At 48.2% G+C, this 21,816-nt stretch overlaps 1 protein-coding gene across 1 annotated transcript in view; it reads left to right on the top strand.

Annotated features, from left to right (window-relative positions):
* LOC131903476 (SH3 and multiple ankyrin repeat domains protein 2-like) overlaps positions 1-21,816 on the top strand; it is a 398,315-nt gene that overhangs the window by 64,268 nt on the left and 312,231 nt on the right. The window contains exons 7-8 of the mRNA XM_059254102.1: positions 679-795; positions 8,855-8,932. Of these exons, the coding sequence (XP_059110085.1) occupies positions 679-795; positions 8,855-8,932 (195 nt within the window). The remainder of the gene's footprint in view (positions 1-678; positions 796-8,854; positions 8,933-21,816) is intronic.

The following is a 21,816-nucleotide window of genomic DNA, read 5'->3' as shown; positions in this document are numbered from 1 at the left end:
TTGGAAGGGATGGGTCATATAGTGGGACTGCCCTACCTATGGAAGATCGGATTGCATTTAAATGCAGCAAGAAGCTGTGCTTGTGTGTGGAAGGACAAGTGCAGGCCTCGTTGCACACAACACAGGGATAGGGCCCTGAGCATCTCCACAGCCATGCATAATAGCTTCCTGCCTGGGAGCATGGACCAGTAATGCAGGGCTCTATTTTATAGAGCTCAGCCCCCATATCAGGAGAAGACCTATTTGTCTTTTGGACAATGTGTCTCTGAATCTGTGTGGAAAGAACTCAGCCACCTTCCAGACCCCTTGCCCAAGAGAAGAGCATAGGATCTTAACTGGCCAGGGATTCCCTCTCTCCACCCTTAGCTGGGAGCCTGGGACCTTCCCAATCCTTGGCGTGCAGGGGTGTGATATCTGTGGGCCTCAATCTACAAGGTTGGGTGGAGTGAGGTCTGCCAGGGGCTCTGCCATGCTTTTAAATGTGGTAGGGTGCTGGGCACAGGCTTGTGGCCTGGGCAACCTTAGGTGCCGAGTCTCACTCAACATCTGTGTCTCAGCCCTAGACAGCAAGGGGCACTGGGATCTCATGCAGAGTCTGTATCTCAGGCCCAGCCCAAGTCTCTGTCTCAGGACTGGCCAGCAGGGGCCACGGAGGTCTCACTCAGTCTCTTGTCTCAGGCTTGCAGGTACGGCCATGTCCAACATCTAGAACATCTGCTCTTCTATGGCGCGGACATGAGCGCACAGAACGCCTCGGGGAACACAGCCCTGCATATCTGTGCTCTCTACAATCAGGTCAGTGGCATGCACATCCCTCATCCTAACCTTGGGGTGCACTGGGCAAGGGATGGAGGGGCTGGCCTGGATGTCTATGTAACTCTTACCTGCTGCCTTAGTGGGAACCAGAGACCGGTAAAGCTGTGCAACCCCAGGTCACATTCCAGGTCTACAGTCAGCCCTGTGCAGTGCCAGTGACCCAGGGCACTTGTTGTCTGGAAGACATGGGAAGAGCTGGGACCACCTGTTCCCTTGGTTGAGTGCCAGCTTTGTTTAGTCCAGGATCTTGGCACCTGGGCAAACCCCTCCTCTCTCCTTTTCACTTGTGGTTAAATGTGCATAACAAATGTCACTCTTTTGTGACATTTGTCACAATTGTGAGTGCACAATTCTTTGACATTCAGTGTATTCAGTGCAGTACAGCCATCCCCACTACCCACCTCCAGAACTTCTTATCTTCCCAGACTGAATCTATGTCCCCAGGAAACACTGAGCCCTGACCCTTTCCCACCCCCGGTATCCCGTCCTGCTTTCTGCTGGGTCTGAGGACTTTAGGGACCTCCGAAGACTAGGATCCTGCAGGAGCTGACTTCTTCTACTCAGCATCTTGTTCTCATGGTCCAACCTGTGGTAACGAGTGTCAGGTGCTCTTCCTTCCGAAGCTTGTTCCCACACCACTGAGGGATGGGCACCTTTGCTCCCTCCCTCTCCTGTGGGTGGACACGTGGCTTGTTCTGCCTTTGGCTGTTGTGGTTTGTGCTGCCATGAACCCAGGTGTCAGACTCAGGCTCAAGCCTCAGCTTTCTTCTGGCCCCCAGGCTCATAAGCAGAAATGAAGGTAAATGATGTACACTGATGTACTACACCCTTCCCCCAAGCTACTGTGTTTGACCCTGGTGGTGTGTTCTGGAAGCCCCAGAGACTGGAAAAGATGGTCTCTGCTCTCTGAGAGAGAGAGAGAGAGAGAGAGAGAGAGAGAGAGAGAGAGAGAGAGAGAGAGAGAGAGAGAGAGAGATAAAGTGTGTGAGAGAGAGAGACCTTAGTGGCTGGGACTTGGGTCCTGGACCATGAGTACACTGAGCTGGATGAGGAGGAGAAATGAGAGACTCATGTCACATGGGAGGGCTGAGGATAGTGTTGCCCAAAGTGGGTGGACTGCAGGGTCAGCTTCAGAGAGCAGAGAGGGTACCAATGACCTTGGTGCTCAAGGTCAGGTTGACATAGGACAACCCCCTGAGGACCCCTACTTTCGTCTTTCTCTTCTCTGACTTCACAGAACCTCCAGCCTGGGGCTGGAGGGATCTCAGTGGCAAGGCCCTGCTGCACAACTCTGGGGTCTAGCCTCAGTGAACACTGACTTCTCTTCCAATCTCAAAGCCATATTCCTATCCCACCGCTGACAGTGACTCTGGATGACAACTCAAGCCTAAGCCCACACCCAAGTTTGTTCTCAGCTCCTAATGGCTGGTCCCAAGTCCACTCCACTTCCAACCAGTAACTTTCCCGGATCCTTCACCCTTGAAAATTACAATCCCTTCAAGACCATATTCACACGGTCCACACCCGGTCAAGACTTCTTTTGACCTTGTAGCCTTTGTGGCTGCCTGGCTATGCAAACCACTGTCATGAGTAGGCAGATGGAGTTGGTGTTTCACTGGAGTGTCTTGCAGTGGCCCTGGCTCGCTTGCAGAGAGTATTCACAGTGACAGCGGCCACCAGGTCCACTGTGGAGCTCCTCAGGGGGAAGCCTTATTAAGTGTGGGAATACTCAGCTGCCTTAGAAAACACATCATGAGGCTTGGCTGGGTCTAGGAAAACATCTGTACCAACATCTGCTTTGTAATGATTGCCTGCGATGGGAAAACATGGCTTAATTTCACTCAGTATATTTCAAGCATATTTTAATCACAAAAAATATAGGAAATCACAGTTTTTGTTACTTAAAGTAATTGTGGGCATGATGGTCTTTGAAAGGGAGGCTACAGGATTTTATTAGGCAGCCTGTGTTCTTAGCTGTGTAGGAGATTGGTCCTGCTGGGGTTCACTCCACATACCCCAGAGCTGTCTCCATCCCTAGGAGGGTCCCTAGATGGTCAGGGCTCCCAGGAAAACCTCCCCCGCCACACACACACACACACACACACACACACACACACACACACACACACACACACACACTGTCAGCTAGAACAGAGGTAGCTGACATTTTAGGGGCCATTGGTAAACACTTTATGCTTTGGTCACTGCCTGGACCCTCTGATCACATGTCAGCTCAGCAACCACAATACAAGAGTTGGAAGCAACAAGTCACGGATAGTGGCCATGCTGCAAGAAAGCTGTTCAGTAGGTAGGGGGATGATCAGGCCCATGGACTGTTGGCCAAGCTATGGACTAGAAGGCTACACTGTTCATCTCTCCATCTCACTTATAGATTGTCCCTCCCCAGAGCTGGGTGACCTCCATCCTACAGGCCAGTGAGCCTGAGCAAGAGTGGGGAGAGTTGTCCCCTCCCCAAAGCTGTCCCCTCATGATGGCAGCCTGCTACCTCCCACTTCAGACAGTACGCCTGTTCTCTGCATCCTGGGACAGATTCATCCAAGGTGACTAAGCTGGATATTGGCAGCCTGCCTTGTGTTACCTCCAGGGATGCTGTGTTGGTTCATAGGCTCTGCAGTTATTGGCCAGACAGCCACTGACACCATGACAAGCTGGGACGTCAGCGAGTGTACCAGAATCTGCGCTCCCCTGGATGGTAGGCGGGTCTTCGCTCTCTGTCCTCAGCCCTTCCGGAGCCTATAGCTGTCTGAATTGTGTGAGTGAAGCCGCCTCAGCACAGCTTCAAAAGTCAGTCGTGCATAGCTTCCCAGAGCTCACAGGAGCAGCCCCAGGAGTGAAGGGTAACCCAGCCTTTGTCACTGAACATGGATAGCTTCAGTCTGGCCTCTGTCCACTGACAGGTGATCTATGTGGATGCACAGACTTGGCTGTGGATGACAGAGACCGCATCAGCACCATTACATAGGAGTCAGATCATGATGCTGAGGATGTGCCCCAGGGAGGGACAGAATTCAGAAGGGCAGGATTGGGGCAAGGAGAGAAGCGACCTCAGAGACATGGGGTACTAATGAGGAAGCCTGGCCCACTAGGCTCTGCTGAGCATAAACTGGGACCTGGGTGTGCAGTTGGGCAGCCCGTGACTCTGGGATGACTAAGAGGCTGAAGTAGAAACCAAACATCTGTGATACCTGGCATGGGGGGAGGGCTCAGCAACTGGAGGCTGTAGTGGTGATATTGAAGGTAATGATGGTGGTGGCAGGGATGGTAATTATGGTGATGATGTTCATGGAGATGATGGAGATGATGTTGGTGATGCTGGTGATAATGAGATGATGGTGGTGATGGTGACTATAGTGATGAAGATGCTATTATGGTGAAGATAGTGGAATGATAATGAGGATGGTGATGATAGTGATGGTTATGATGATACTTATGGTGAAGGTGGTGATGATAATGATGATAGTGAAGTTGATGATGGTGGTGGTGATGGTGATGGTGAAGTTAGTGATGACAGTGATGGTGGTAGTGATGATGGTGATGGTGGTCATATTAAACTCAATGATGGTAATGGTGGTGGTTGTGGTGGTGATATAATGACGATGATTGTCTTTAATGAGCCAATCCTTAAATCTGGAAGCCCCAGGTGTGTAGAAAGCTATGCACGCTTTATCAATTTCATCAGGACACTTCTAATAAAACACACTGTGATCAGAATATTCTCTTTCCTCTCATGCAATCAACTAATTAGGGCTTTGATTGTAGGCAGTAAATTGATTCTAATCTTTGGACTCTCCCGCCTCATGCTGGCTTCCCAAGAGCTCCCGAGGGAGAAAGCAACACCCTGGATAATGAGGGATCAGAGGAAGCTTAAATATCAAAGGTTACTAGAGCAGCCTACTTTGTCTAGAAGACACACACACACACACACAAAGCACACACACACATAAAGCACACATGCACACACATACACACATGTACACACATATACACATGAGCACACATGCACATACACACAAGCGTGCACTCTGCCTCTTGGTAGTATGTCGTTTGTATGTGTGCAGAGGGGAGTGTTTTCAGTGTGTATCTCTGTGCCTTGCTGGTTTCTCGTGGGACATGTGTCCACTCTGTGGCTACTTCCCTGGGCCATCTGAGGGCCATCATCTCCATAGGCATCATGACTGTGGGTCTCTCAGAATGGACTGCTGTCTGGTGATCTAATAAAGCAACTTTGACCAAAAGCAACTAGGAGGAGAATGGATGTATTTGGCTTCCACTTCCAGGTCACAGTTCATCAGTGAGGAAAATCAGGGCAGGAACTTGAAGTAGAAACTATGGAGGAATGTTGCTTGCTGGCTCACTCAGGCTCATGCTTAGCTACCTTTCTTATAGCCCAGGACTACCCACCTAGGGAATGGTGCTGCCCACAGTGGGCTGATCCTTTCTATACTAATTAACAATCAAGACAGTCACCTCCAGACATTCCCACAGACCAATCTGATCTGGACAGTCTTTCAACTGAGACTCCCTTCTCAGCTGACTCCATGCTGTATCAAGTTGACAGTCAAAGTGATCTAGGACAGATGGCATCTGTACAGCCTTTCATCTGAGAGCCTTGTGGATACCATTGCCTGGTGTTTTCTTCATACTGGTCAGCAGATCCAGGTTAGGAAGTGGTGAAGCAAGGCTTCCATTCCAATTCTTCTCCCCACCCCCCAACCTTCAGGGGCTGGATGGAGCGAAGGGGGTACAGGTTAAGCCAAAGCCTGGTGCCCTGGAGCATGTGAAATAGGTGGTCTCAACTAGCCTGGTACTTTTTTGCAGTACACTATTGAAGGTTGCAGAATCACCTTGGTGATGTTTCTATCTTAACCCTTCACATGCCAGCCTTTTCCTGAATGAGTGCATGTTTGATCTGTGGCTGCCTTTACAGGCTTATGTTCAAGGATAATTTAACCTGGAAATGAGGTCCTGCCTCATGTCTGAACAACGAATGACTCACGTCTATGACATTCTTGTGGTGGTGCCTCATGTAGCTGTGCTAGGATGTGAAGTCCTGGGTTGGTCTTGGTGGCAGTGCTGGCCCTTCTGGACAAACATGGGCTGCAACTCTGGTTTTATCCTTCTCTACTGTATGCCAAGATGAGTAGAAACACACCACTTCCAAGCTCCCCAGAGGCACATGCCCCAGCTCATACCTTACCCATGCCCATGCAAGCTGCTTTGATGGTCATATGCCTCCCTGACATGGTCCATAAAATCTCTATCATTCCTTTCTGACAGGCCCCATCCATGTAGCATTTCCAACTCTACTGCCCAATGGCACCTTGACATCCATGTTTTATACTCCTAGTACCCAGATTCTGTCCTTTAGTGATATCAGCTTGGCCTACCCACAGACTTTGGTGCCTTCTAGAATGTAGACTACTCTCTGTCAGTATCATCAATATCTCACAGTGATGACCCCTGCTTACCTGATATCCCCACCTGATGCCTCTTAGGAGACCCAGTTCCTGTGGTCCTCTCTGCTCTGTAACTAATGTCCTTTTCTCTGGAGCTCAAGGCTGAACTCCAGGTGACACCCATCCTGCTTGTCCAGGCCTGTCCCCTATTGATCCATCCTCACCTGTTCCATCACCCGTCCCCGCCAAGGCCTCTGATACCCCTCCCAGGACCACGGTATTCACTGTCCAAGTACACCTGTCACTGTAAATTGTCTCTGAGACCTGCCCCGTAGTGCCATCCATGATCCCCTCACACCTGGATGTTTCTGCAGTGTCTTTGCATTTGTCTGTCTCTGGGGATCCTGCCGTCTGTGACCACAGCTCTCTCCTTCTCATGCCAGGGCTCACCTATTGACCTCCTGCCCCAACTTCATCAAACTGTCCACTTCTGAAGGCCACACAAAGACCTTCAGAACAGCCCATCCTGAGCTGGATGCTTCTCATCCCCCTACCCCACGCTACCTATCCCAAGCTCACACGTGCGCACACACATGCACACAGTAACCCTCTACTTTGATTCTGTGTCCCTAGGGACTGGCATGGCCATTGGCTTGTCCACTCCCCATATGCAGGGATGACTGTGACTTTCAGTCTGTCCCTTCACCTGCAAAGTGGACAGGATATCGAGGGCCACAGCTCATGGAACCCGAGGCATGGGGCCCATGGTTAGGTGCAGGGTGGCTTCGGAAAGATTCCCCACAGGGAAGCTACATATTTTTTAAGTGTCTCTGAAAATTTGCACGAAGAGAAAAACTGGCAGGGAAATGGGCCTTAGAAGGTGAACACAAATTGCTGATGTATTCATACTTCATTGATTTTTTTTTTAAATATGGAAACCTGCCAGATAAGACTCAAGTCATCCAAGAGAGTGCAGGGGAATGGTTAAGCTCTGCATCAATGCCTTGGGGCTGCCTTCCTCACCCTCCTGAAGCTCCAGATTGCCCTGTTTTCTCACCTAACCCTTCATTTCCATTCTTATCCGATTCAAGCAAAGGCATCCCCACAACTTCTACTTCCTTCTTGTGACATGGACCTCTTGTTACCCAGTGGAGTGCTGTGCCAGGCGAGTGAGGTGGGGCAGTGAGGTATACAACACATGCTTGCCCAGGCGTGTGCACACATGCACGTGCTCGCGCGCGCGCGCGCGCGCGCGCACACACACACACACACACACACACACACACACACACACGCACACACATATGCACATGTGTGTTGAAGCATAACTGTTAGTAAGCTGCAGAAACCCCTGGCCCTTCAGTTCTGAAGTAGCTGACGGACTGGAACTGTTAACTAAGAATTTGGAGGAGTCCTGCCAGGGTTGCCTTATGATATCAGAGAAATCAGGGCCCCCTCTTGGGGTTCCTAGTTTCATTAATAAAAGAATGTAACAACAGACTCAAATGGAAGCTTTTATTAGAGTTTTGAAGAAAATCCCCAGGGCAGGCAAGCTGTGAGTCTGGGCAGCTGCCTGAGGGAGAATGGAGAGAAGGGGAAAACCATGCCTGGAGTCAGAGATGGAGAGGACAGGCAGCTGCATGATGGAGAATGGGCTTGAGAAAGAAAGCCCAGCATACCAAAAGAAAGCACACTCAGCTCTGGCCAGCATCCCAAAGGAAGACACAGGAAAGAAGAAAAGGGGAAAGCTGTGTCTTTTGAGACCTGAATCAGAAAGGACGCAGACTCAACAGAACCACATGGAGGATGATAGGGCTCTGCTAGACAGAGGGACTTCTGGGAAGGAAAAGTACAGTATCTCATGAAAGGGATAATTATTTCTTCCATCTCTTTAACATGGCTTAAAGTGTCCCCTCCTTCTTAGGGGTGATCTCTCCTTCCTAGGGGTCGTCCCTTCCTCCTAGGGGTGTCTCCTCCTTCCTAGGGGTGGTTCCTTAGACAGACTATTGAACTGCCCAACTGAAATGTTAGGTTTCCACTCAAACCAGAGCTGCTGTATCAGAATGAATTTTGCCTTTGCATCCTGGCCATCATCGAAAGGATGGGTCAGGCTTCTGGGGTTAGTTCATATGGACTCTGGAGCAGCCCCTTTGTGGGTGAGTAGGAAGGTTTACTGGGATTCTTCCCATGTCCCACCTGGGTGGGTGTGGATGACAGGGCCGGGGAGGATTTATTCCTAGCCGTTTGTAGGAACATTCGTGAGAATTGAGGCACTTTTGAAAGGACCACAGGAGCTGGAGAGGGGTTGCCCAGGAGCTGGAGGTATTTGTAGGCAGCCATGTGGGTTCTGGGAACCAGTCTTGAATTCTCTGCAAGAGTAACACCCACTCTTCACTTCTGAGCCGCATCTCCAGTCCCAGCACCTGACCTTTCTACATGGGTTCTGGGGCTCAAACTCAGGTCCTCACGCTTGCATGGCATGTGCTTTACCGACTTCCCCACCCCCAACCTGTCTTTGTTCTCCCGGGGAAGCACCACACAGCCTGAACTTGGCTGCCCTTGTCTCCAGATAAAGTCCATGCCTCCAGCTCACAAGTGGACTTTCACTTTATCATTTGCAGGACAGCTGTGCCAGAGTGCTGCTGTTTCGGGGTGGAAACAAGGAATTGAAAAACTACAACAGCCAGACGCCATTTCAGGTAAAGAGAGCCCCTGATTCCACCATGGCAGGCTGCAGCTCTGAGGCTGCATAGGGCTTGTGACTGTGGCCACAGTACCTCCTGGGGGGAGGCTACTCTGCATTCCTGTTGCATAGCACCTGAGGTGGTTCCAGTTGCCTGTCCATGCAGCCTGCTTCCTTTAGACCAAACAGTGGGAATAATGCAGAGACTCATCTCTGTAGAAGGTCCTAGAAGGGCAATGCAGAGAGGCCACTTTCAATCTGCAGCTGTTGGAAAGTGCTGACTAAATAGTTTGTCTCAGAAAGTGCAAACCTGATGGCCAGGGGCTTATCGCTTTCTGTATTCTCCTCCGCTCCCATTCCAGCACGGAGGGAGTACAACCTCCACAGGGCCTTGCCTGGCACATGACCTTCTGGGAACATACAACTCAGTTCATAATTGTTGATAAACTAGGGAAGATGCATAGGACACAAGTGTTAACATCTTAACCTTTTTAGAAGATCTGATAAAACAAATTTGGTGGCATTAAGGGCATTCAGAATGTTGCTCAGCCATTACTGCCATCTGGCTAAGAACTCTACCATCACCCCCAAAGGAGGTCATGTCCCCACTAAAGTGCCACTTCCAGCCCCTTCCCCACCCCCAAGGCAGCCACTCAACCACTTTCTGCTTCAATGGAGCTTTCTCTTCTGGACAGTTCTGTAGATGTAACCAACCGTCTTACTAAATAAGAAACACAGAGCCAATGCAAAGATGAATGCCAAGAGATCAGAGCTAAGAGCCTTATCAACCTGCTGCAGCTAGCCTCTTCAGCCAAGAGACCTCTCTGAAAGAGACCTACTTCCTATCTGTTTGTCTTTATATAGACTTTCTGTTCTGCCTTCTCATTGGTTGTAAAACCAACCACATGACTGCCTCGTCACTGTCTGTTGGCTGTATCCTTGAACACACAGAGATCTACCTAGCTCTGCCTACCAAGTGTTGGGATTAAAGGCATACACCACCAATGCCCAGCTTTTGCTATGGCTCTAATAGCTCTGACCCCCGGGCAACTTTATTTATTAACATACAATTAAAATCACATTTCAGTACAAATAAAATACCACCATATTTCCCCTTTTCTATTTTAATAAAAAGAAAAAGAAAAATGTTATAACTAACATAAGAAAAACTATATACAAAAGTACAATAACTATATACAATATATACAAGTAATAAATACCTAAACAATGTCTAGTCCATTTGTATTTGACAAATTCAGAGAAAATAATTCCATTATCTATCCTATTTTGGTAAGTCCAAAATGTACCTAATTCACTTTCTAGCCTAACTAGTCTTCAACTATAACTAACTAATCTTCAACTCCCTCAGAGATCCAAGAAGGAAAATAATATTACCTAATAAAAAATAAAAACAGGAAGTACATGCAAGCAACTTCCAAAAAATTTGTGAGTTGACAGAAACAGCCAGCTGCCTGGACATTCACCTAAGGTTTCTCCGCAGTGTTGGGGCATCATCTTCAGCCTATAGGCTTTGCATATTTGACAGACTCATTTGTGAAGTAGGATGTACACAAGGTCAACAGTTCAACCTCACATTGGGTGAGAGCAGTCCATGTACCAGAAACACCTGAATTCCACTAGTGTCCTGTCATGATTCAGGATTTTAAATTCTGGAAATTGTTGATTTTTTTAATTCAGCTGTCCATTCTTCTTGGCTGTGTATATGTGGCTTCATCTCAGCATCCCGTTCTTTTTCACATCCCTCTATTAAATGCCAGTCTACTATTGAGAGGCGTGAGCTTAGTTATTCTTCAAGAATAACTGTTTTAGCTGCTGTTCCATTGCACATCAGAAGCCATCGGCCCACTGCCTGTTCAGCTGCCTTCAAAGAAAAGGGCACTGTACCTTTTCCGGATTGCAAAGGCTACTTCAGGGATGGTGCCATATTGTCCTGGCCTCAGAAGATGCCTTTTGATAAAGCCATAACCACACTTGTTTTGGCAAGAATCAGTAGTCCTTTGTTTCATGTCCTGTCTGTCCACTTTGTCCTGTTGATTCGAGGATACTTTGTTGTCCAGTGGCTAACTTTTGCCACAATGAAAGTTAACTCCATATGCAGTTTCTTCAGTGCCCATATTTTCTCTGAAGTAGATTGGTACTGCCAGGAGCTGACATGTCTCATAGTCATAACAAAAAAGAAAAATTTTCTAAGTTATTAAAACATTTTAAATGCCATATGCTGTAGATCTCTGAAGGGTTTGAAGATGACCTGTGTATCTAAAATATATCTGTTCAATTTTTTAAAACATACCTAATATGACTACAAGTTCTATTATAATGTCTAACTACTAACTTTCATTTCTTTATATCCTAATAGTTGGTAATAATAACATTCAAGGATCAGAAAATTGTATTACATTGTTAAATGAACGGTATAAATACAGTTATAAATATACATATAGCATTTTCTAACAATATCAATTTCAATATATATAATTTGTATTCAATATAAAACAATCCAATCCAATGTAAAGTATTTAAAACTAGTAATTGTCTTTTTTCTTTTCTTTTTTTCTTTCTTTCCTTTTTTAAACAAGAACCTTAAATCTAATCTCCTTTGCTTAACCTTTTTCCTAACCCTTGACAACAACTTGTAACCAACCTCCCTAAACAATGAAAATTATCCCAGACCCAAAACCCATTAAAAGGCCAAAAAACCACCCGCCCCACACCACCTCTTTGGAAATGTGGGCGTCGTATTCTTAAAATTGCTTCCTGCTGGGTATGGGCGAAGTTATCTTTATCCTGAAAGAAAAATTTTAGGTTAATATATATCTAAGAAAGGTAACTATATCCTTCATAACCTTTGTAAATGACTCCTTTTTTTCCTTGTTCCTCAACTCTGTCCCATGCATTCAAGGCTGCCATTCGACATAGAATTAGGGTTTGGACATCATATAAACATTGTGTTTGTACTGAAGCATATTGGCCTTCTCCAAAAAGCTGATCCTGGCAGACTTGTTTTCCTTTATCCCTCCATTGTTTTTCTATATTTTTAGCCTCATTCTTGAACCACATTTTCCACTGGAGATTTTGTCCAGGTTCTAGAACAGCCTGTGCCAACTTCCACCAGTCCTGTGGTAGAATTCTATTATAAGTTGACCAGGTGTTTAACATTTGCTTTACATACGGGGAATGCATGCCATAAGATGCTATTGCCTCCTTAAATCTTCGTAAGTCTAACATTTCAATTGGAATCCAAATAATTTGTCTATTCTCTTCACCAGGTAGCTGCTCTATGGCTACCAGATAAATTAAAGGTGATTGTGTGAAAACAGGCTTTCTTTCTATAACCTTATGATCCAATTTTGAAACAACTTCACTGTTAATTTCTTCTGTCTGAATTTGAATTTCTCTATAATTCATTTTTACAGGTTTAACAGGTTTTTCTAAAACTGTTATCCTGGCACTTAAATTAACTATCTTTTTTAATAGTAAAATGAGGATAAGAAAAGTAATAAACTGCATAATTCAATCAATATTAATCTTTTCATATAGTTGTTCCGTTGTCAGACTGCCTAAAATTTCAAACAAAGCCCAATTTTTTTCCAATGTACACATAAAACCCATTTTTTTTTAGTGTGGAAAAATTCTCTTTTAAATAGTTTCCTTTAAAATATTTGATATCTTATTTGACTTACCAAGTCTGCATAGAACAGTAGAAATCCAAGGGAATTTCAAAACAGCCACCTAGTGTCCGAGGTGTGAATCCAAAGAGAGAGAGAGACAGAGAGAGAGAGACAGAGACAGAGACAGAGACAGAGAGACAGAGACAGAGACAGACAGAGACAGACAGAGACAGATAGAGAGACAGAGAGAGACAGAGACAGAGACAGAGACAGAGAGACAGAGAGAGACAGAGACAGAGAGCAAGAAAGTGTAGCCACAGTTCTGGCTATCCAGCCACGTGTTCCCACTTGAGATGAAGTCAAGGCTTGGCTCTGGCTTCCTTAAGCTCCAACCACGTGCGTTGGCTTTACAGGCAGGGGTCCTGTTCGGCAGGGCAGGCCTGAGTTGTTTGTAGCACCAGCTTTAAGCAAGTAGCTCCAACAGTCAGTCTGGCCTGAGGCCAAGCCGACCTGGGCCCGAGCTGGGCCAGAGCTAGGGAGCCGGGCCACTCAGGCCGGAAACCAGACCTGCCACCAAGCCAAGCCAAGCGGTTTTTAATGGATTCTTGTCATGTTGGGCGCCAAATGTAGATGTAACCAACCATCTTATTAAATAAGAAACACAGAGCCAATGCAAAGATGAATGCCAAGAGATCAGAGCTAAGAGCCTTACCCGCCTGCTGCAGCTAGCCTCTTCAGCCAAGAGACCTCTCTGAAAGAGACCTACTTCCTATCTGTTTGTCTTTATATAGACTTTCTGTTCTGCCTTCTCATTGGTTGTAAAACCAACCACATGACTGCCTCGTCACTGTCTGTTGGCTGTATCCTTGAACACACAGAGATCTACCTAGCTCTGCCTACCAAGTGTTGGGATTAAAGGCATACACCACCAACGCCCAGCTTTTGCTATGGCTCTAATAGCTCTGACCCCCGGGCAACTTTATTTATTAACATACAATTAAAATCACATTTCAGTACAAATAACATGCCACCATACAGTTCATACAAAGAGAACACATGGGCCATGACTCTGTGGGCTTGACTTCTTTAGTAGATGGTAACATTTGATGTTCAGCTGGACAACCCACATCTAACACATCCCACTGTAGAGTGGAGGTTTCCCATGAAGCTTCAGCCAGGTTCCGTGTTGAGCAATGCAGAAAGAGAAAGATGAAAGGTTTTTCTTGTCATTCAGGATCAGAGGGCAAAGCCCTTTGTTGGTGACCAAGAGCCTGTAATCCTTATTCTCACCCTGTTTTAAAGTAACTGCTCAGCCTAGGCACTGGCCAGTGATAACTGTCACTTGGCACTGGGTGATATCATGGTTCTAGAGGCTGTGGTTTGCTGGCAAATGAATAAGTCTTCCAGGCTATTCTGGGCCCCCTTTCTCCAGGGGTTTGGAATGTCTTTCCTTGTTGAGGGTTCAGGGGTACCCAGTGCTATTGGTATCATGTGTATTTGTTTTAAAATTAAGATTGCTTTGTCTTCTCTACGGATTTACTCTTCGTGAGGTCATAAGCTGGGTTCTGAGATGCCTCACTGTAGTGTTCCCAGCTGTATCATACATGGGATGAGCTGGCCTTGGCAGAGTCCATGAGGAACTGAACCTGGACACACACATGCCATGCATGGCTATTCTCAGGGAGTTTCCATGTAGATCTAGCCAGGACTCTGTTTAGCCTGTCCCCACAAGGAGCTGTGGCCCCGTGTCCTCCCTCCTGTCATCTTAGAAGTGGCCATGGCATCATTGGTTAGTGTGATCAGTCCAGCCTCCAGCCCTGAGGGGGAAGGCTGAAAACCCTAGCTCTGATCTGCTGATGTCCCTGCATTAGCCTTGACCTGAGGGAGACTGTGAACTAAATGGTCCTTTCTCATTCTTATGTCTATACCTAGAGAATCCCAAGGGTTGTTAAGAGCTCTGCTCTATGAATGGAAGTAAAAGCCAAATATATGATGTGATGTGTGTGTATGCATATTCACGTACAGGTTCATGTGTGCATGGGTGTACATGCACATGTGTGTCATTCTTCAGGATATACTGTCTGCCCTGTATTTTGAGACTGGGTCTCTCACTTGGTCTTGAATCTGTAAATTAGGCTGGGCTGGTGTGTAATATGAATCTTAAAAGGTCTTATAATAAAAAAAAAAACAACCCAGAGCCAGATATTGGGGCAAAATCTGAAAGATCAGACAAGTAAACAGCTAGCCACAACTTCTTATCTCTATGAAATCCTCCATCTAAAGAGCGTGAGTTCCTATTTTTTGTGCCTTATATATCTTTCTCCACCCTGCCATCACTTCCTGGGATTAAAGGTGTGTGTGCTTCCCAGTACTGGGATTAAAGGTGTGTGCCACCACTGCCTGGCTCTGTTTCCAGTGTGGCCTTGAACTCACAGAGATCCACACAGATCTCTGCCTCCCGAGTGATAGGATTAAGGGTGTGTGCCACCACTGTCTGGCCTCTATGTCTAATCTAGTGGCTGGCTCTGTCCTCTGAACCTCAGATAAATTTATTAGGGTACACTATTTCACCACACTGGTGGGTCACTGGACCCCAGAGACCTACCTGCTGGGCACCCCTCAGTGCTGGGCTTGCAGGCCCATGCCACCACAGCCCTACTTTTTAAAGAGTGAGATCCGGAGATCAAACTTGGGTCCTCACGTGGGAGCCATCATCTCCCAAGTCCGGAAATAATGTATCTCTTATCCATCACCACAGCGCAGGGGCTGGAGTCAGGCAAAGATGTGGTAGCCTGAGGGGAAGCATCGTTGACCGTGCTGGCTGATAGTCTGCTGTTCCCGCCAAGGGCATGTGGCTGGGGAAGCCGCTCATTTCTATGTCTCTGCTCTCCAAAATTCTGCGAGTCTTATTTGGGATTCAGGCTCTGTGTTCCCATAGAAACAGGGGACTCGAAGTTGTATTTCTAGACGAGGGACGGGAGCCCGAACTACCCAAAATGTGACTGGCAGACGATACATATTTATGATGGAAAGTAATCCCAGTAGAATCTGCCATCTCAGCCAGGCCAATGCACACTACACTTGGAGTGACAGCCATGTGCAGGTGATGCTGCTTGCAGGTGCTGGGGGAGATGAGGCCAGCCAGGCTGCACCCTGCTCCCACCAAGAGTACATCAGGCAGACAGGTAGCCAGCAAGTAAACAGACATGTACTGTACTATGTCAGGTCTGCTAAACAGCAAGAGAAGCAAAGCATGGTGGGAGAGCAGAGTGGAGTGGAGGCTGATACCCTAGACGGCCTTCGTGACACCAGAGCAGAGGCCAGGAGAAAGAGAGGGACAGAGGAAGGGGGGGCCCTTTGGATCTCTGGCAGAAGGAGGTCTAGAGCTGGTAGCTTGTACAAAGGCCCTGGGGTCGGCATGTGCCTGATGGGTTTTTGGAATGGCAAGGTTGGCTAGTTGGGGAGGGTACAGAGCCCGGCACCTGTGGCTGGAATTGAGCAAAGGCTTGGCAAGGGCTTTGGATTTGATTCTGTGTGCATGGCCAGCGGAGCAGAAGAAGGATGGAAATCAATCATTCCTTGTGAGAGCTAGTCATCATGCCACATTATTGGCAGTGTGGGTGAGATCTTAGACCATGGATGAGTTGTCTTGGCTCTGAGATGTATCATAGAGCCCACTGTCAGTGTACGGGGCACAAGACAATGGAATTGGAATTTTAAGAAGTGAGAACCTGGACCTGAGTCTCATTACCTTGTATCCCAAGTGCACAGTGGACCTGGGAGTCATTTCTGAAGTTGGTTCCTGTGTTGCTTAATGATGATGGGCAACTTGATAGGATCTAGGCTCACACCAGAGACCAGCCTCTGGGCACGGCTGAAGGAGTGTCTAGATTGGGTTAATTGGGGAGTGAAGACCCACCCTGAATGGGGGGTGGGGGAGCACCATCCTATCATCTGGGATTCCAGACTGAATGAAAAGGAATTGAATACCTGTGTTCATTTCTCTCTGCTTCCTGACTGCAGACACAGTGTGTCCAGACACCTCATGCCCCTGCCCCATGCCTTCCCCACCATGATGCACTGTACCCTCAAACTGTGAGCCAGAATAAAGCCTCCCACCCTTTAGTTTTATCCCAGTGATGAGACAAGTAACTCAGTCACTACACTGGTCCTCACAGATGGCCCTCTCTCAGCTCACTCGCTTCCTTTCCACCCTCACTCCAGCCACCCCAGCCGCTGGCCTTTTCCCAAGCATGCCAAGCACACCCATGCCTCAGGACCTGTGTGTGTGTGAGCTGGCACCTCTGTAAATAGATCCCTCTTGCAAGTGTCCCACCCCAGCAGGAGCACCTGAAGAAGCTGATGTTGAGAGACACCGTATATACACAGTTTCCTCTTTGCATCTAAACACTTCACACTGAAAATGGGGACAGAGAGCTGAGGATAGCCCACCATTAAAGGGAGGGCAGCCCAAGTTGAAGGAAGATTGGACACCAGAAGTGAAGATGCTATGTGGGAACAGAGACAACTTTGGGCATGGAAGGGACCTTCCAAATTGTCCTGACCTGATATCCTTGGTGTGACGGGGATGGATATGGCCTCCGTGAGAAGTGGCATTCAAGGCTCTCCAGAGGAACACTAGCAAGGAGACAACAGCAGCTGGAGGGAGGCTGACTGAGGTTAGTGCAAAGCTGACCGAGGAGTAGCCAGGTTCAGGGTCTGAACGTGGATTTCTAGAGGAAGAAGAAACACGCAGAGACCTCTCAGGACAGTACCTGAGAGGAAGGGCATGAGGCCCACAGCTGGAAGGGTCTCAGAACACAGTATAGTATCTGAGAGATGTCCTAGCAGAGACAAGTGTCCCAACAGCCCAGAGCTCTGGGAATAGAAATAAAGATGCCGCCGGGCGGTGGTGGCGCACGCCTTTAATCCCAGTACTCGGGAGGCAGAGCCAGGCGGATCTCTGTGAGTTCGAGGCCAGCCTGGGCTACCAAGTGAGTTCCAGGAAAGGCGCAAAGCTATACAGAGAAACCCTGTCTCAAAAAACCAAAAAAAAAAAAAAAAAAAAAAAAAAAAAAAAAAAAAAGATGCCATCCTAAAGGTTTGCAGGGAAACCCCAGTTTCAGAGGAGGGTCAGGGGCCAAGCACTTTGGAGGCAGCAGGGAAAATTCATTGCCAAGAGCTGTGGTCATTCTTCCCACACCTGCAAGGGTAGGGTGTCCAGTCATGTGATTAGCACACATTCTCACAAGGGACACTCCTGGGCCTGCTGAAGGCCACTGCCTCCAATGAAAGACTAGATTGTCACACAGAGAAGCCCTGAGCTCGGGGAGATCCAGCACTGTGGGGAGCCAGATGGACTTGAAAGTTGCAAGGAAGGGGAAGGTGAACTGTTGGGGATGGCACCCAGACAGAGGTGTCTGTGGGGTTTGTACTGGAGGAGCTTGCACTTCACAGTTGACACCTGTCAGAACCCAACAGTAACTGGAAGCAAGCAGGCAGATGTTCAAATGTGGCCATTGCTCCCTGGGAGGACATCTACTCAGGCTACTTACAGGGGACCTTCTGCCTGGCCGTGGCAGATGTAGGTGACACTGTAGTGTGACACACTTGTTCCGGGCTGTGACAAAGGAGCAGAGCCCATGTCTTCCTAAGTCATGTTTAAGCAGAAGGAACCAATGAGGACCCCCAGCCACTTTCTCTGTACATCCGGGCAAGAGCCACATGTGAAACATGGCCAGCACAGGTGTGGTCAGGAATGGGGTGACTTATAACCAGTGTGAAGGATTTGATTCTTTTAGCCAGCAACCTGGATTGAAAGCTAATCTCCCACATTTCCTCTTCCCATCCTTCCATGATCTTCCATGTGTTGCTGGAGAGCAGATAGCTTTTGGGATCTCCAGGGGCTTCTGGTCTGCCATCCCTCTGGCCAAGTCATCTCTGTTGCTCCTCCACCCTACCCCAGCTTCCTAAAAGGTCTGGGTCCCTGCTCAATCCTCATGCATCTCTTGCACCCCAAGAGGAACTTCTCAGCTTCTCCAGGTTTCTGGAGGCTACAGCCCAACCCAAACCCAGATGCCAAAGCCAAGCCTGACCCCTAGTCACTTTCTTCCTGGACCTGGATAAAAATGGGCTGCCAGCTTCTTGTGAGTGCCCTGGGCCCGGCTCTGACAGCCCATAGCTGAGCCCCTGCTTATCCAAGTGTCTCAGTCACTCTCTGCCACCACTGTCTGGAGACAGCATGCAGGCGACTCCTTGAGCACTCAGTGAGGCAGGAAGGAGCTCTGCAGCTAAGTGAGAGAGACCCCATGCTCTGCAGCCAAGCGGACCTCATGCCCTCCTCCCACCTGGCCAGGGAAATTCCTGTCTCCCTTCAGACTTACCTTGGCAGGAGCCTACTTCTTGCTATTGCACATTTTGCTCTCTGTGTTGCAGGTTATGAATAGTCCATGACTGAGGCACAGCTGCAGCTTCCATCTCTGTGACCCTGGTGTCCAGACTCAGACCAGGACCCTCAGGAAAGGGGTCTGGGCAGACAGCTTACTGGGCAAAGAGCAGCCTGCTCAGAGCATCATGTAGTTTCTCATCCCTACCACTAGGGGGTGGTGTGAGCACAGAGCACCTCGATGCCAGGTGTACAAGAGGAGGAGCTTGTAAAATGCAAATAATTAGAGTTGTGGTTGGTCCAGATTCTTAACTCAGTGGGACTTAGGATGAGCTAGGAAACATGCCTGTGGGTGTGTTTATGAGGCATTTCAAGTGGATTTTTTCCCCTCGTTTTTTAAATTAGTGTGTGTGTGTGTGTGTGTGTGTGTGTGTGTGTGTGTGTGTGTTATGGATGTACACACTGCACCACACAAGGAGGCAGAAAGCAGAGTCAGTTTTCTATTTGTATTCTCCCTACCTTGTTTCATGACACAAGTTCTCACTGAATCTGGAGCTCACAGATCTGTCCAGCCTGGCTGGCTAGGAAGCCCCCAGGAATGTCCCGCCTCCACCTCCCTGCACTGACATTAAATGTGTGCCCCCCCCCCCGTGCCCAGCTTTTTACACGGGTGGTGAGGAACTGAACTCATTTATTCGTGTGTGTATACGTGGGTGTGGGTGTGGAGGTTGGAGGACCACTCGCAAGCGTCAGTTCTCTCCTTCCACTGTGTGGGTCCCACGGGTTGGACGTTAGTCTTGATGGTGGGCGTCTTCATCCACTGAGCCATCTCTCTAGCCCTTAAGTTGCTTTTGTTAGTTATTATGTCACATCATTGAGAAAAGTCACTAGTATAGCCCTGTAGTAGGAGACCTTCACTGTAGAGGGGACATGGCGGAGGGGTTGGGAGGCAGGGCCTTCACTCAGACACCAGATATGTACCCAGGATCCTCAGGTGCTGCACAGTTTGAATGTCACAGGCATAGTGGGACTCCATGTCTACCAAAACTATAGACAGAGGGGTCTGTGCAGGACACAATGTGGCACTTGGGTCCCCATTTCATTCCAGCCTCACTGGCTGACTTGGGATAGTATTGTGCGTGAAGGTTAAGCATGTAGAGGTCCCAGGTCACATCACAGTAGCTGGCCCTTGGCTCCCTGTGTGTCCCACAGAGGACACTCAGTGGATGTCAGCCTTCCCTGCCTCTCATACTTTCCAAAATGTTCCTGAATGACTTTAACAGACAGACCGGGCTGTGTTATATTCTATGGAGAGTGCTGCAGGTTCCCAGCACCAAGTGCACCCAGAACTGGTCACCTGACATCCACAGTCAGGAAGCAGAGCCGTGAAAACTGGTGCTCAGTTCCTTTTGTTTTGTTCATGGGACCTCAGCATAAGGAGACAGTGCTGCTGGCTCTTTCCACCTCAGTTAGCCAACTCTAGAAACTCCCTGACAGGTGTGCAGAGGTTTCTCGTGTGCTTCTAGATCCTGTCAAGTTGAGAGTAGTAAGCACTGCCAAGAGCCTTTGAATCTTTGCATACACGCGCTGCGTGGCTCTCTGTTAATTCATATTCCTGAGAACTAGCTAGACTCAGGACTCTGGTGGGCAATGTGATGGTCACAGTGGGCAGTCGGTTCCTCTGGAGAGGTGTTTGTTTTTGGAGGAGCATTTTTTTTTTTTTTGTGCTCATAGTAAGATCACCCACTGGGTCCTCTGTGAAGTCATGGAGGCTTTGGGGGTCATGTGTTAGACGTGGCACTGGTTCTCTTAATAGATGTTCATGTGCTCCCATTTACCATTGCTAGTTTTCCTGGGAGTGTGGGGAGCAGCCATGGGTCCATGGTCATTCCTCACACGTCTCCGGGTACATGCAGCATTGATCCCGTTATTCTGTTAGATCTAGAAGCCTCTGTAAGAAGCCCGAGCATGCCTGGGGCAGTGAGTGACATGTTTGGAGTAAGAGTTCGGTGGAACACTGAGTCTGGGAAGAGAGATGCCAGGGCTGTGGATCCAAGTCTTTCTAAAGAAGAGCTACAGCTGACTATGAGCCTGCAGGAAAGGTCATGCCAGTCAGTACATCCCAAGACGGCAAGGATCAATGGAGGCCTCTTCTGAGGAACAAGACGGTTTGCACACAAGTCCAGTGTTGATGAAGGCATGGAAGGCACATAAGTCCCTCCACACAGGACCGTGTGTGGTCTCCATTGCGGCCTCTGGTGTCTTGTCCCCACAGGGGGCTGTGGGGGCCCTGGATGGTGCTGGTCGTTCTCCCAGCCTGCACCAGCTTGGAGCGAGCTCTCCACACGTGAGATGCTTGCATCATAGCTCTTGGTTGCTAATGTGGATGGAGGAAGAAGCAGATGAGGCTTTTTTTTTTTCATCCATTACATCAAAACCGTTTGATAAAAGAAGCTGAGGGTGGTGGACTTGTAATCCAAACACTAGGGAGGCAGATACAGGAGATCCCTGGGCCTTGCTGTCTAGCCAGCCTAGCTTACTTAGTGGGTTCTAACCCAGTGGAGGACCTCTTTAAAAGGGGGGGAGCAGGGGTTGGGAATTTAGCTCAGTGGTAGAGTGCTTGCCTAGCAAGCACAAGGCCCTGGGTTCGGTCCTCAGCTCTGAAAGAAAAAAAGGAGGGGGCAGAGGGTAAAGAGCACAGGCTGCTCTTGCAGAGGACCTGGATTCAGTTCCCAGCATCCATATAGTGGCTCACAGCTGTTTGTAACTCTAGTTCCAGGGGATCGGATGCCCTATTTGCCCTATTCTTTGGCTGTTGCACACATTATGCATACACACATGCCAACACCAACAGATACTGGTAAAAATATGAACGGCACATCGTCC

Source organism: Peromyscus eremicus, chromosome 1, assembly GCF_949786415.1.
Source record: "Peromyscus eremicus chromosome 1, PerEre_H2_v1, whole genome shotgun sequence".
Taxonomy (NCBI): Eukaryota; Metazoa; Chordata; class Mammalia; order Rodentia; family Cricetidae; genus Peromyscus; species Peromyscus eremicus.
The sequence above is the reverse complement of the archived record's forward strand: the minus strand, read 5'-3'. Positions and strand labels throughout refer to the sequence as shown.